The following is a 15,719-nucleotide window of genomic DNA, read 5'->3' as shown; positions in this document are numbered from 1 at the left end:
TTGTTTGCTTATTTGTGAGATACAACCACTGTATCCCTGCCATGGGGTGAAGCCAACCCGGACTACAATATTTGGACTGCTTAACTATGTTTGTACTAGGAACAAGAATAGCAATGGCTGAATTTAACATGCCTTTTCTTGGTTAGTAATTTTGTCTTTGTATTATTCATTCTACTTCCCATGTAAACTTTGGCAGTAGAGAGGAACATGTGAAGGCTTCTATGTGAACTGGAGCCCTTAAACTCTGGGATTCAGGATTATGCAGAAACCATCATTTCTTGCGGGTATTGAAAATTTCACTATGCTGAAGAAGTCTGCTCTAAATAATATACAGGCTATATAACAGAAATTGGATAATGCAAGGTTCCCAAAACCATTACTTTAATGCTTTTTTATTTATGATGTTATTTGGTGTGGTTTTTTTCTGGACTTCTCCAGTAGGACTGAGATAATAGAATTCTAAGGCTGAACTGGTTCTGCAGACAACCATGAATTAATGGATAAATGGATTAACATTTACTTCAGTTCAAATCCTGTTCTAAAGCAACAAAAACAAAAGTATCAAATATGAAGAAATACAGCAGAAATGGGGCAAAAACCCTTAATCTGTGCAAACTAATTATTCTTAAGAAAGAAACACAGAAACCAGACATTAAAACATAGAACAGATTTGTACCAGAAGGCAACAGGAAATATTTATTTAGGAGAAAGTTTTGCTTTACAATTCATCAATAATTATAAATATGTAATGTACACTATTACAAGGTACAGTAGTAGATACTTCAAAGTTTCTGCATCTTTAAAATGAAAACAGAAAAATCGACCTTTACAACACACATCCTTGGGAGGGATCTAAAGTGGTGATATGTTATTATTCCCTAGGTTACTGAGAACACATAGCACATACTGTCACATTCCATCATTCAGAGAAATGTGAGGCATTGGGTTAAATGTGTGGGTTGCATCTTATGTTAATGTTTGAAATGCAAAATCTTACATTTAACTATATTCCTATCTCTACCTTATCTGGAAGATGATAACTTCAAATCAATTTGCTTCAGAATAGGATTAAATTAATTCATTAAGAATACCAGAATTCTTATTATGCTCCTATTCCTTTGCTGGACTTCATCTGACTTTTAATCATTCATGTCAATTTGAGACAAAACCTACAGGCTAAAACACAGGTAATCAAAAGCACAATTGATTGAATTCCCTGAAAAATAACTTTCCTAAAGTGGTACTTTGAATGTTGCTGCTCCAAAATATCTAAGTTAATTCTCAAATGCTCTGATGCTGTATTTATTTATTAATTAAATTTATTAAACACATTATGTGGCCGCCCAAGTCACACACAGTAATTCTTTGCTAGGACTAACCATCTGTGTCTCTCTTCCAGAATGAAAATGAGACCGAGAAGACTGTAGGTGAAATTGGGGAAAAATACCAACATTAGAGTTCAGATATTGGGGGATTCTGGAAGCTGTAGTTCTAATACATCTGCAGCCTCTCTCTCTACAACTCCCAGTTCCCCCATCAATTCTCACCTTCAGTCATCTGTCACCAACACACCAGAACTATCTGACAGGACTTCTTCTAAAATCTCAAAAAATGAATTGAAATGGATTATTTCATGATGGGTCTCAGTGTTCTCTATTAATTCTTTTCATGTTAAGTCATGAAGATAGTTCCTTACTTCTTGAGACAGAATTTGGAAGTATGCCTAGAAAAATTCATGTGCTGTCAGAAACAACTGCTGAACTCCCAGGATAATGTAAGGAAACATGTCTCCCCCCAGCTCTGGTCTTTCCTGCATGTTTATCCAGCAGTTACATCACAAAACAATGAGAATTTTGCACATCAAAGTTGGGACTTCTTCACCTCATTGGACTGAACACAGAGAGAGGAAGTTTTCAAACAGAGCAGCAAAGAAAAGGCCCATAGCATCTTCCTTGCGACTTCATAGGTGCATGTCCTTGCCCATATTAGCTGCATACACGAGTCATTACCTTTGAAGTCACATGCATTTCACTCCAATGCTTTCTTAACAGCCTTTTTTGAGAGTCAGATCCAAACTGGGAACAAAAGCTGTGGGACAAAACATTCCACAAAGAATGGGCCTTTGAAAGGAGAATAAAGTTACAGGCAAGTTAATGACAAGCAACAGGAACTTGCTGTTTTCCCTAGAAAGACAAAAGCAACATTGCAATGTGCCATCACAAGCTAGGCCCCTTTGAGGCATGAGTACAAGCTCACAATTCACATAGAAAAGGACCAGGATTGAATCATGGCTGTACCATGCTGGTAACATCAGTTTGACTTCTGTTGGCATCCCTACAGACGCCAGTGCTTACTGAACAAGATGCCAGTCTCTTTTGCTTAGTATTATCCAATATTATCTTATTAAAGATTTGACTCATGAACCCTGGTTCATTTCCATGACTTACCATGAGCCTTTTTTCACTTTTCATTCCTGTTGACTAAATCTTCCCTCAGACTCCCTGGTTCTATGTACAATTTGGTTCCTAAAATAGGCACCAAAAAGGACAAGGGCACAAAGAGGAAATACAATTGCTAAGATAATTTTCATTTTGGGATGAAGTCTCTCGCGTTCATACAGAGGTGGCGGGCCACTGTCAATACTGCCACCATTGCCTTCCTCTTGGCAGTGTGGGGGAGCCCAGCCTTGCTCACAGTGACAATGCTTGAAATTGTTGCATATTCCATGATTATGGCACTTTGTGACATCGCAATCATATCTCAAAAGGGACACATTAACACACTCCCTGTTAATACACATCATGCCATTGCCACAAGGAGTGCCATCTCTCACTGCTCCAATATCGATGATCTTCATCCCACTGTGGTAATCGGTTCCCCAGCATTGTTTATTGCCCTTGGAAGTTTGAACTATGGTGGTGTGATCCTCCAAAGAGGGCAAGCTTTCCACATTTTCACACTGGATACGACCGCATAGAATATTCTTAGGTATACATTTGTTATAAATTCCATGTTTAAGGCCACAGTTGCCAAACCGATCACCTTGAGTATTCATTTCTCTAAAGCAAACTTCTGAAGCAACTGCTGCTTTGCTGCCAAAGATAGCTTTGCATTGTCTATCATGAGTATTGCAATTCCCATTATAACAATATGCACCATCATTGCACGGGGCACCATCTTGCACATAAACATCTTGGGGACACCTCTCAGAAACTCCATCGCAGTACTCGGGAAGATCACAACTGCTTGTCTTATTTCGGCAGACTGTTCCAGTAACTTCGTACTGACATTTGGTACAACACTGTCCAAAAGCACAAGTGGCCCCTAAATGTAACTTACAGTTAGATTGACAACATGGATCCAACTTGCATTCAGCTTTGGTACCACAGTCACATTGCTCTCCATTATCTACTACTTTGTTGCCACAGAATTTGAATTTAAATATTTTATTAGGGTCTGGTGGAATTAACAAACAGTTCAAATTTCTGTGTTGGAAGTAATCTATATAACTGCAGTTGCTAAACTTATCGGTTATTACTTGTGTTAGGGCCATAATGCATTTTGCTCGATCACACACACAGTATTGCGAATCATGTTGCATGCCAAGATTATGTCCTAGTTCATGGATAAATGTGTTAGAAATACGGTACAAACTGGAAGTAACGTATGATTCAACAGCTGAGCCACTATTATCATCACAAATCTTTCCTAAATATGCTAATCCTATTGCACGGCCGAAATTCTTAAATATAAATAAGTGACCAGCATCATTTGGTAAATGAGCAAGTAATGAGTCTCTTCTCCAATTAGTGAATTCATCAAGTGTTTCAATGATGTCATCATGAATTGATATAAGATTTCTTTCTGACCATATTTCTAGTCCAGCAATAGACAAATGAACAGAAAGAGGCTCATACAGTACGTTTGCAATGTAGAAGATATCCAAAACATTTATAGCAGTAAGAGTTTCATTTTTGCCAAATTTCAAAAACCGTTCATGATCAATCACAATAGCTATCTCTGCATACCTCTCGTGTGACCACCAATTTGCTTTAGATATACTTTTGTCTGGTTTTTTGTCAGCATTTTGGATCATGGCTTCTTGATGTCTTTGCTCTTCCTGTGTTAGGCCGCACATCATTGGAATGACTCCCATCTTTTCTTCTAATCGAAAGACTACATGTTGAAATGTAGCGGATTCTGGAAGTGGCTCTATTTCATAAATTTTATTTTTAAATTGCAGTAGGCCCCTGAGTCCTCCAGAGCAAGTGCTGATGATGGCCAGAGAGAAGGGCTCACCCTCTACAATACCAGCGTAGTAACAGTCATCCCTGAAGAATGGATAATCAAGCTGGAGATCCCCATCCTTACTATAAGTGAAGATGGGCAGATGTTTGGGGATTAAGCTTCTTTTCTGCTTTAGGTGCATTACAAGATTCCTCCCCTCAATTTGAAACAAATAGGTCATATTCCTGGATTTCTGTTGTCCAAATTTGACCGTTAATGACTTTGGGATGGTTATTTCATAAGAAGCATAAATAAAGCCCCAAGGAGGTTTCTGAGAGGCAGTATCAGTCAGGAAATTCATCAAGAATGTCACCAACAGCCAGGAAAGATGAATATTCATACTCTCTGGCAAAGAAAGGAATCCCTTAAAATACAAAATACATTTTCTGACATTTCAATTCAGAGAAGGAAGCCTCCAGCAACTGATCGGAATCTAGGAACAAGTTTATAAGACTGTAAACAAAATGTCTTCCACAAAGACGAAGAGGATTCTATACCAGGCAACTGTTAATGGGGTTTCCTTTGGAATGTGGGTGGAGCTTGTGGAATCAAACATGGAGTAGAATGGCAGACCTAACCAGGCTTCTTTATCAACAGAATTTGCTTTCTAATTCTGGGATTTTTTTTAAAAATATATATTTTATGGAGTGGGTGACTTGTGTTGCTAGCCCTTCCTATAGATGGCCTTTTGTAGTAAATGTTTGTTTTTCTCGTTAAATGTAGACATGTTCACTGGGTTATTTCTCTTTGGACCTGATTTGAACAACTTTCTAGATAAGTCATTTGAACATTTTGAGTTTTCTCTCTATGAATTGATGAAATAAAAGGCTTTTTAAAAGGTGCACAACTATGTATTAATGATTAAGTACTTTGGCATTTCTCATTTGGAAAAGTTTATAAATTATTGTCAGAACTGATTTTCACCTAATTAAAGAGGGATGGGTTCTGGGAAAATGCTGCACAAATATTCTGAATTCATAAAAAGGAGTTTTCCTTCTCTTTTGACACCTGGATTTAAAAAAAAACACACACCAGCTTTATCTCTAGATGAGTGTTTCTCACTTAGGAACTCCCAGAATTCCTCAATCAACATACTAGCAGAGAAATGTGGGAGTTGACATCATTGTGGGAATCAAACTCCACACATCTTGAAGTTGCTAAGGTTGAGAAACATTACTATAGCTAGTGGGGTAGGCAGGTTGAAAAGATACCCTTTCATGAAAAGATACAATTTCATGACATGTACCCAGATAAACCTCACTAATTATCTTCATTGTTTCTCTTTCCAGGTGGATCTCTCCTTTTCCTAGGGGGGCAACATGTCAGGTCCCATAGCTCCCTGTTGGGACACTGCCATTCTGGTGGGGAGGAATGCATGTTCCGTTTACAGCCCCTTTCCTGTCTCTGGCTTTCCTGTCGCTTTGATGTACCTGCTTGGGAAAGGGAGGGGGAGGGAACTGCCTGGGGCTATCTGTTTTGTCTCAGCTCTGATGAAGCAGCCAGAATGATGTCTGAGAACAACTTCTTATCACCTTTCTTGGCTCGAGTTCTCAAAACAACTTCGCACCTGTAGATTGGCTCAACTTGGGCTGGACATATGGGAGGGACTTTTTCAACGTTTAATCGAATGGTCTTTGGGTGGTAAATTCTTGCTATCCTTGCTATCGCTTTCTCTCAATAAAAGTTTCCTTTTGAAATAATGCTTGTTTCAAGAGTTCTGCTTTCTTGAGGAGAGAGGAGAGGCAAGTCTTTACAGGTTGTGAATTGGTGGAACTGGGCACTGTTATACATTTCTTTGTGCATCTACTCCAAACCCCCTCCTAAAAAAAACCATGTGTCTAAATAGACTTTCATTATTTGCTATTCTGGTATGTGGCTTTTCACCATCTACTTGAATAATTTTCAAAACAATTTAGATGGAAACTTCCACAAGAGTGTTAGGGGAAAAGGAATCCACAAAGATTAAGGAACTAGTTATTACAACATTTTTATGTCTTAGTCTCTGGAAGAGAGGTTTCTTATTCCCCATAGTTCCTTCTAGAGAATTTTAGTAGCAAAGATTGGGACCGAACCCTAAGGCTGTCCCATAGCCACTTGCCCAGATGTTCATTCACCAGCCTGCAATAGGAATAGACTGTCAAGTATTAGGACTGATACTAAATTTCCATGTCACCAGTGGTGGCTTGCTACCGGTTCACACCCACACCGGTAGCGGCGGCGGGAGGCTCCACCCACCTGTCCAGACGCTTCTGCACAAGTGCAGAAGTGCTGTGCATATGCGCACGAGCAAACTGGCAGCGACAGGATTTGGAACCCACCCCTGCATTTCACCCTCCATCTTTTCATGTCCAGGAATAGCTGATATAGCTTACTGGTTATGTGAACTAGTTTATTGGCAGTGCCAAGTTTGTATCATCCACTCCTGCTTCACCCAACATGGTAGATGAGTGAGTTTCCTCCATGCATTCAACGTGCTTTATAAATATGCAGAATGACAGGTTAATCTTTCTCATACATTTGAATAACCTTCGTGAATGGCATCCCTGTCATTTCTCAAAATAAATAAGTGGAAAGTAGTATAGAACGTCTTTTCCTACTTGAAAACTGCACAAAAGTTAGATTGCAACCTCACCAAATTCAACACAGTACCAGTTTAGATAGGGCAGCCGTAGGATACAACATTAAAATAGAAAGAAATCTTCTTCTGGGTCCCTTATTTCCATTTCATTCACTTAGTTGACATGTTTTGGATATGACATCCTGTTTCTTCACAATTTAAAAATGCATCAGTAGAGCACAAGGCAGCGAAGGACTGGCAACTAAACTCAGTAGCATTGGGATCTTGGTAACCAGGGAGTCAAGACATGACTTTTTAAAGAGGAAACACCACAAGCTGAGTCACATAGCAATGGATCACGGAAGGAACAGATCTTTGTCCAAGAACATCGGCTGCATTGGAACTGAATCACTGGTGGATTTTCTTCTTTCTTAGTTGTCCAGCTCTCTGATGAACATAAGCACAATTGGCCAGCCTTGGAAGCAAAAGGTCTAGTTATGGTAAGGTTCAAATTAAATGGAGAAGGGAGAGGGAGCCACACTGGGCTGTCCTCACTTGTGTTGTGAGTTTGAATAAGTTCTGGAATAATTTACCTGGGCAAAGTGCCCTATAGGTGTCCTGAGAAGAGAGAAGGGAGGGAGGGAGGGAGGGAGGGAGGGAGGGAGGGAGGGAGGAAGGAAGGAAGGAAGGAAGGAAGGAAGGAAGGAAGGAAGGAAGGAAGGAAGGAAGGAAGGAAGGTTATTCCATTTATTAGAAATTGATTTAAATTCTTCTGCTGGGCAGGAGCCAGAGGAAGAATTGGTGGTAAATGAATGAAGGGAATCCTCTATATTGCACATGTGTTTTCTGCTATGTATGAGGAAGTGGTAGCTGGGTACACTGATGACACTGAGAGATAATATTTCCCATGGAATGAAAACAGTGAACTTTTTATTTAAAACATATCAATCTCAGTAAAATTGATGAGAAAAGTTGAAATTGAATAACACAAAGGACCATGTTGGAGATGTCTTTCTCCAATAGTCACTGAGTGGCTTCACAAAACTGAACATCCATAATAATTTCATCAATAATTTACTAGGGCGCAGTTAGAGAAGTGTCAGTGTGCAATGCTATGTTGGCTGGCCCATATTCTCTATCATCAACAATGCCTCTTGATCTTTCTTTGACATCCAATGTACTGTTGGTATAGCCAGCTACTAGTTAAGGTATCTTCAGTTCAGATACTTCTGTTTCAAGGCTGTCCCGGAGAGTTATTTTTCATTACAAAGCAGAAATTTCCTCAACTCATTCTCACAGAACTTTGCCTATATCAGAGGGTTTCTTCCCCTTCAAACAAGCCAGTTTTTTCAAAAGGGTATGTGTCTGGGACACACCTTTAAAATACTGAAATTTCAAATATCTTTGTTTTTCAAATTGACTATTAATTCCTTTGCATTGTGGATTCTTAGCAAGGGTGAGTTACACTGGTGTTCCTTCATTTTTTTATTTCGTAGCATGGACTCTGTCCTTAAATTATCATGATCGGATTCTTTGTCCATCCTTGCAACAGATAACCAAACAAGCACAAACAGTTAGGAGACAAAAAGCACAGAGTATTCCAGATACAGCTGAGATTTTCATACTCTCACCAGATTGTACTGTAACTGGAGGTGGCCCACTGTCTATGCTACCTCCATAGCCTTTATTTCTACAGTTTGGAGGGGACCATCCAACATCACAGTGACAGTGTTTGAGAGTGTTACAAACTCCCCGATTGTGACACGCTGTGACATGACAATCATATTTCAGAATTGACACAGGGACACAACTACCCTCAATACATAACATGTTATTGCCACAAGGAGTACCATCTCTCACTGCTCCAATATCATTTACCTTCATCCCAGTGTGGTAGTCAGTGCCCCAACATTGATTAACTCCAGTGGAAGTATGAATTATTGTACTGTGATCCTCCAAAGAAGGCATTTGTGTATTTTTACACTGGATACGGCCACACAGGCTATCCCCAATATCACATTCCTTGTAAATTCCATGTTTAAGGCCACAGTTGCCAAAGCGATCACCTTTATTATTCACTTCTATGAAGCAAAGTTTAGAAGCAACTGTTGCTCCACTACCAAATATCATTTTGCACTGCATATCATGAGTCGTGCAGTTCCCATGATAACAATACACGCCATCATTACACACTGCGCCATCTTGCACATGCACATCTTCTGGACAGTGCTCTGAGGTCCCATTGCAATATTCAGGGAGATCACAACTGCTAATCTTCTCTCTGCAAACAGTTCCACGTTGACGATATTGGCAGTTAGCACAGCACAGTCCAAAGGCACAAACAGCCGCAGGACGCAACATACAATTAGCTTGACAGCAGGGATCTGCCTTGCATTGTGTTTCTGACCCACAGTCACACTGCTCTCCCTTTTCCACTCTTTTGTTACCACAGGATTCAAATTTAAATGTTGTGCTAGTGTCTGGTGGGATAAATAAACACTCAGTGTTTCTATAGTGGAAATAATCCTTGTAACTGCAGTTACTAAATTTATCAGTCTCTGCTGCAAATGGTGCCATAATACATTCACTCTTTCCACAATGACAATATCCTTCATCATGTTCCATTCCAAGAACGTGTCCCAGTTCATGGGCAAATATTTCAGAAATCAAAAACAAACTGGAAATTCTATATGATACAATGGAACTTGCCCAGTAACTGCTACATATGGTTCCAACATAGGCAAGGCCTACTATACCTTTACTAAAATGCTGATATGCAAATAAGTGACCAACATCATTTTCTAAAATATGAAGCAGATTGGTAATTCTCCAATAATTAAACAATGTAAGTGTTTTATCTGCTGAAAAGGTAATTGTTATAGGGTTGTATTGTGACCACATCATTAATCCTGCTATTGACAAATGAACAGAAAGAGAGTCATAGAATGAATTTGCAGTGTGGACAATATCTAGAACTTGCATAGTAATAAAAGATTCATTTCTGTGAAACTGCAAATATAGTTCATGATCAATCACGATTGCTACCTTAACATATCTGGTATGTGGCCACCAGGATTTTCCAAAAACGTCTTTGTTTCCAAGATTCTGTGTTTCAAGAATTATGTCCTGTTGATGGCTGTGCTCTTCCTCTCCTACTCCACAAGCCATTCGGAGAGCCCCTTCCTCTACTTCTAACTGAAACACCACGTGTTGAAAGGTAGAAGATTCCTGGACTGGTTCAATTTCATAGGTCTTATTTTCCATTTGCAGGAGACCTCTCAGTCCTCCTGAACATGTACTGAGGGTGACTCGAGAAGAGGACTTTCTCTGTATAAATCCATTGTAGAAACAGTCAACCTTGATAAATGGGTGATCCACCTGGAGATCTCCTGCTGTATCATAGGTGAAGACAGGAAAGGCCTTTGGGATGAAATTCCTTCTTTGCCTGAGGAACAGCACCTGGGGATTTCCTTCAATGTGCAGGAGGTAACTCACATGCTGAGGTTCTTCTTGTCCGTACTTGGGAGAAAGCTTCCTTGGGATGATCACGTCATAAGAGGCATATCTGAAGCCCTGAGGAGGTGCCTGTCTAGAAGCTTCATTTTGGATGATCTTCAGCAATACCGCACTCAATAATGCCACATAGGTACTCATTTTCACAGAACAAGTGTAGGAACTGACCATATTCTAGAAAACGAATCCGAATATGGATGGGCACAGGGAAATTGAGTGTATTTGTGTGTGAGAGAGACAGAGATGTTGGGACAGGCTTAAAGATTTGAAAATGAGGATTCTGTACATAGCAACAGAAAATGCAGTATATTCTGGAATGGAGGCGGAGTTTGAAGAATCAAATATAGAATACAAAAGCAAAGCAATATTTATGAAATATTGAGTTTTATTATTTATTTGACCCTGTTTTAATTGTTTTTTAATTAGGATTTTCCTTTATTATTGTATGTTTTTTAACTTGTGTTCGCCACCCTGAGTCTTTTGGGAGAAGGGTGGCATATAAATATTTGTAAATAAATAAATAAATAAATGAAATGCTATTATGATAACTCATTATTTAATCATTTGAAGTTTCCAGTTTCCACAGCTTGATTACTTTTCGTATGCTACTGTTGCATAATTTATCTAGCAGGAATGAACTGCATATTTGTTCTGGTTGGCTGAAGCTGTGAATTGAAATCGATTATTTCTAGGGAAATAGCCTATCACACCAGGAGAGGTGTGGCTTTGTAAGAGCTCAAAACTAATAATCTGCTGGACTTTCTGATTTCTAATTCAAGATAGTTTGATTTTTCCTCCAAACCCAAAGGTCATTTTTAGATATAAAAAGTATTGATTCTTTTTACATACCAAATGGCCCAACCTTTGCCTTAAAAATATTCAATCTTATTGAAAATACCAAAAAAACCAGACAGCTAGCAGAGAACAGGCAAGCAGGGAACGGGAGCGAGAGACAGGGAGGGAGGAAGAGAGAGGGAGAGGGAGAGAAGCATGTCAGTCTAGTTAATCTCAGTTCTTCAAATCTAAGAGGGGACCACTATCTACCAGCAAAACATCAGATTTATAAGCTAGGTTTGCTATTTAGTTCTGATCATCTGGTATGAAGAATCATGAAACCCCTGAAATTTCATTCAACTTTTCAGAGCTTTAAACAGAAGCTAGTGTAAGATATCGACAAATATGAATTTATTGCCTAATCTCCTGTTGATTTAGCATTAGGAAGGAATGATGCTTGGAATGATTGACAGTAACCAAGAGAAGGTTTGGGAATGGAAGTTGTATGGTGACTGTAGAAAACAATTCCGATACTATTTTTCCCTAAAACTTGTACTTGATGAAATTTACAATATTGGGGGGTGAAACTGTATTAAAGACCATAACCTTCCTCCTTAGCACAAAAACCCCACTTAAAAGGCTGATCAGACTGAACTCTTTTTCATTTATGAAAGGGGAGAGCAAGATACAAGAGGAAGAAAAACAGCAAAAGTTTGTGTCGTTTATAAAGTGATATGATTTTAAACTACATAAAACAGCAAACAAGAAGAATAATTGTCCTGTTCAACAAAGACTGCACTGGATACTACAGATTCTATACACCTCCTGTTAAGTGGGGTCAAAAGTCTATTAAAATTATATTCCAGAAATGAATGTTTTGCTCTATTAGCTTTCTTTTCAACTTCTCTATGTGTCTGTTGATGGCTGACTTGTTCTGAATACCAAGTTTGCCAGAATTTCCTAGCACTTTGGGGTTTAACTTGGTCGAGGATGCTGACCGTTTCCCCATTCAAATTATGGTCGAGTCTATCCGTGTGTTATGTGATTAAGGAGTTTTATTTTGTCATCTCTCTGTTAGTTGGTGTTCATGGATGTGGTGTGCTGGTCTTCTGCTGTCTCACCTACCTCCTGGCTGATACAGTCCTTACCCTGTATATTGTAGATGACTCCTGTTTTTATTTTCTTTTTGACTCTTTTGTTATATTTACTTATTTATTTTAGAGAATGCTTACAATCACCTATTCACTCACAGTGAGTCTAGGTGGCTTACAGATGAATAAACAATGTATTAAAAAATAGTAATAAATAAAGTAATAAAATAGTAACCGCCCACCCCCTTCAGCCACTACACACACACACACACACACACACACACACACACACACCCTTCAGCCAGTACATGCAATAAATCAGCCCTTTAAAGGGCTCCATCCCATTCTGCATTCCCCAAACCTGCTGGTGAAACCACACCTTCAGTTCCTTACAAAAGAGTTTCAGAGTGGGGGCCAGTCTAATTTCTGGAAGGATAATATTCCAGAGGGAGAGAGCCACTATGGAGAAGGCCCTTTTTCTAGGTCCCACCAGAGGGACACGACCTGCAACATCCTTAGAGGACATGACATGCAACATCCTTAGAGGACACGACCTGCAACATTCTTTTCCTCCACACCAGGGGTGGGTTCTACTTACCTTTACTACTGGTTCGCATCATGCCTGCGCGCATGTGCAGACACTTCTGTGCATGCGCAGATCAACTTTAATGAGTCTGGGTCAGTAGGCGGATCCTCCTGCCAGTTTTACTACTGGTTCTTGTGAACCAGTCCGAACCGGGAGCAACCCACCACTGCTCCACACTCTAATGAGTTAGCTGAATGTGATCAGCAAGAGACGGTCACTCAGATAACCTGGTCCCAAGCATGAAGGGCTTTAAAGGTGACAACCAGTACCTTGAATTGCACCTGGAGGCAAATTGGCTAACAATGCAGCTCCCGTGGGAGATGTGACACATGTGCATATAGAGGTCTGCACAAAACCATGTGGGCCACTTCATTTTGAATCAACTGGCGCTTCCAGATGCTTTTTAAGGGCAGCCCCATGAGGAGCGCATTGCAATAGTCAAGACAGGTGACTAAGGCATGAGTGATAGTGAATAGGGATTGTAGGTCCAGGAAAAGGTGTTATTGGTGCACAGCTTGCAGATTGCAAGGGTTCTTTTATCCAAAACTGCCACCTGCTCTTTTAGCAGCAGTTGCAAATCTAGGAGAACCCCCAGATTATGCAGTGGGTGTATTTGAGGCAGTGCCACCTCCTTCTAGACCATAGATGGAAATTGTCCATTGACCGAAGAGCCCCAAACCCAGAGTCACTCAATCTTGTCAGGGTTCAATTTCAACCTGTTGCTCCCCATCCAGCCCCTAACAGCCTCCAGGTACTGTTCGAAGGAGATCATGCCATTACTTAACATGGGCTGAAACATATAACTGAGTATCATCAGCATATTGATGATATCTCAGTCCATGTTTATGGATGATAGCACAAAGCCCCTAACTACTAAACCCCTAAGCCACTGTAGAAGGATACCATGGTCGATGATATCAAAAGCTGCCAGGAGGTCAAGTAGGGGTCAAGCATGAATGCACTACCCCATCCTGCTCCTGCCAGAGATCATCAAAAAGTCTGACCAATGCCAACTTCCGGTTGGTGCCGCGGGGATCCAGACGGGGAAATAGCAGGCTCTTCAGAGCCCCGCAAAAAACACGTCTGCCAAGCCCCCGCCAGCAGGTCTTTGGAGAGGGACCCCTCGGTCAGCCGAGAGGAACGGGCAGATTCCTCAGGGCCAGAGGCTTGCCCTCTGCACTGGCAGCAGCAAAGCGGCAGCCATGGCAGCTGCCCTGAAACCGCGGCAACCGGGACACAAGAATGCGCAGGAGGAGAGGAGGAGAAGCGAAGAACAGAGCTGGGAGTTTGTTTGCTGGGTGAGTGACCATCAGCCCAGGTGGGAACTGCCCATGGACTCTGGATTAAGATGAGTCTTTGCCCCAGCCTTAACAGCGGCTGTGAACTATTGGGGCATAAAGGCAAAAGACCTGTTGGAGAACAACGTGAAATAATGATTTTTTGGGAATGGCTGCATTACAGTGTTAGATATGTTTTTTTTTCTTTGTATGGAAAAATGAGATTGGACTATGTTAGAGAGAGAGGAAGGAGAAGAGGAAATAACTATGCTTTTTTAAAAAAAGAGAGAAAAAAGAAGACAAACGGAGGCAGAGAAAATGGCTGCTAATTGGCAAGTGAAAGTGTGAATTTCAGACCGACTGCTTGTTACTGATTTACAGACTGCCTACTTGTTACATAAAGGGAGAAACTTTGTTACTTGTTTCTTTAAACTTGACTAATTTGGGGTGTGGGGAGGAGAGAAAGACTCAGATTAAGAGACCCTGATTCTGGATAGACAAATTTGTTTATTGGAGGATTTATTGAAGATCAGAAGGAAGAAATTAAATGGAACAATGGAAACTGACCTAAGAGACGTGGCAATAAGAGAAAGGTGTGGCAGCACAAGGACATGATGATACCATATATGGAATAGCCCAGAACTAATTTTTTTTTTAAAAAAAAGCTGGAACTTTGATGATATTAAAATGGAGAAGAAATATATTTGGACAGATTGGAGAAAGGAATATTGGAACATACTATGTAACAAGACAACAAATTATTATACTTTGATTTAAATAAATATAATAGTTTTTGGGTGAATGAACAGAGTTAGGAGACATTTCTTTTTTTTCTTATTATACCATCTCTCTCTATTTCCCTTTTCTATCTTTTTATTTGTTTTTGTTTTGCCTCTTTAATTTTTTTTAATCTACTTTTTTTTATTATTATTATTATAATTTTATTTCTATACCACCCTTCTCCTGCGGGACTCAGGGCGGTGTACAGCCAAGATAAAACATTGCATATAAAATTTAAAACAATTGAAAAAACAATTAAATAATTTCGGCCCAAGATATTAAAAACAACCCAATTAAAACCAAATTCAATTAAAACTGAGAGGATGGGATCAAGCCAGCCCAGCTAGATGGAATAGGTGTGTTTTCAGGGCCCGACGAAAAGTCTGGAGGTCTGATATCGTGCGTATCTCAGGGGGTAGGTCATTCTAGAGGGCGGGTGCTGCCACAGAGAAGGCTCTCCCCCTGGGGGTCGCCAGCTGACACTGTCTGGCCGACGGCACCCTGAGGAGGCCCTCTCTGTGCGAGCGAACCGGTCGGTGGGAGGCTATTGGCGGCAGAAGGCGGTCTCGCAGATAACCCGGCCCTAAGCCATGGAGCACTTTAAAGATGGTCACCAACACCTTGAAGCGCACCCGGAAGACCACAGGAAGCCAGTGCAGCTCGCGCAGGAGAGGTGTCATATGTGAGCGCCCCGTCGTTCCCATAATCCCCCGTGCGGCCGCATTCTGGACTAACTGTAGCCTCCGGGTGCACCCCAAGGGGAGCCCCATGTAGAGAGCATTGCAGTAGTCCAGGCGGGAAGTGACGAGTGCTTGAGTGACCGTGCGTAGGGAGTCCCGATCCAGAAAGGGGCG

At 40.6% G+C, this 15,719-nt stretch overlaps 1 protein-coding gene and 1 pseudogene across 1 annotated transcript; both read right to left on the bottom strand.

Moving 5' to 3' along the window:
• Positions 1–667: 667 nt before the first annotated feature.
• On the bottom strand, positions 668–4,964 carry LOC117666171 (disintegrin and metalloproteinase domain-containing protein 20-like). Its single transcript, XM_034418657.2, has one exon. The coding sequence runs from the start codon at positions 4,625–4,627 to the stop codon at positions 2,468–2,470; it is 2,160 nt and encodes a 719-aa protein (XP_034274548.2). The 5' UTR covers positions 4,628–4,964; the 3' UTR covers positions 668–2,467.
• Positions 4,965–8,305: 3,341 nt separating this feature from the next.
• On the bottom strand, positions 8,306–10,552 carry LOC132710614 (disintegrin and metalloproteinase domain-containing protein 20-like; annotated as a pseudogene).
• Positions 10,553–15,719: the final 5,167 nt, after the last annotated feature.

Source organism: Pantherophis guttatus, chromosome 1, assembly GCF_059756535.1.
Source record: "Pantherophis guttatus breed Tessera chromosome 1, ASM5975653v1, whole genome shotgun sequence".
NCBI classification, from domain to species: Eukaryota; Metazoa; Chordata; class Lepidosauria; order Squamata; family Colubridae; genus Pantherophis; species Pantherophis guttatus.
Note: the sequence above shows the minus strand (reverse complement) of the source record. Positions and strands in the feature narration are given on the sequence as shown.

Bases quoted from the DNA above. Each gene is read 5' to 3' on its own strand.
- LOC117666171 (XM_034418657.2), bottom strand. From the start codon at position 4,627: ATGAATATTCATCTTTCCTGGCTGTTGGTGACATTCTTGATGAATTTC.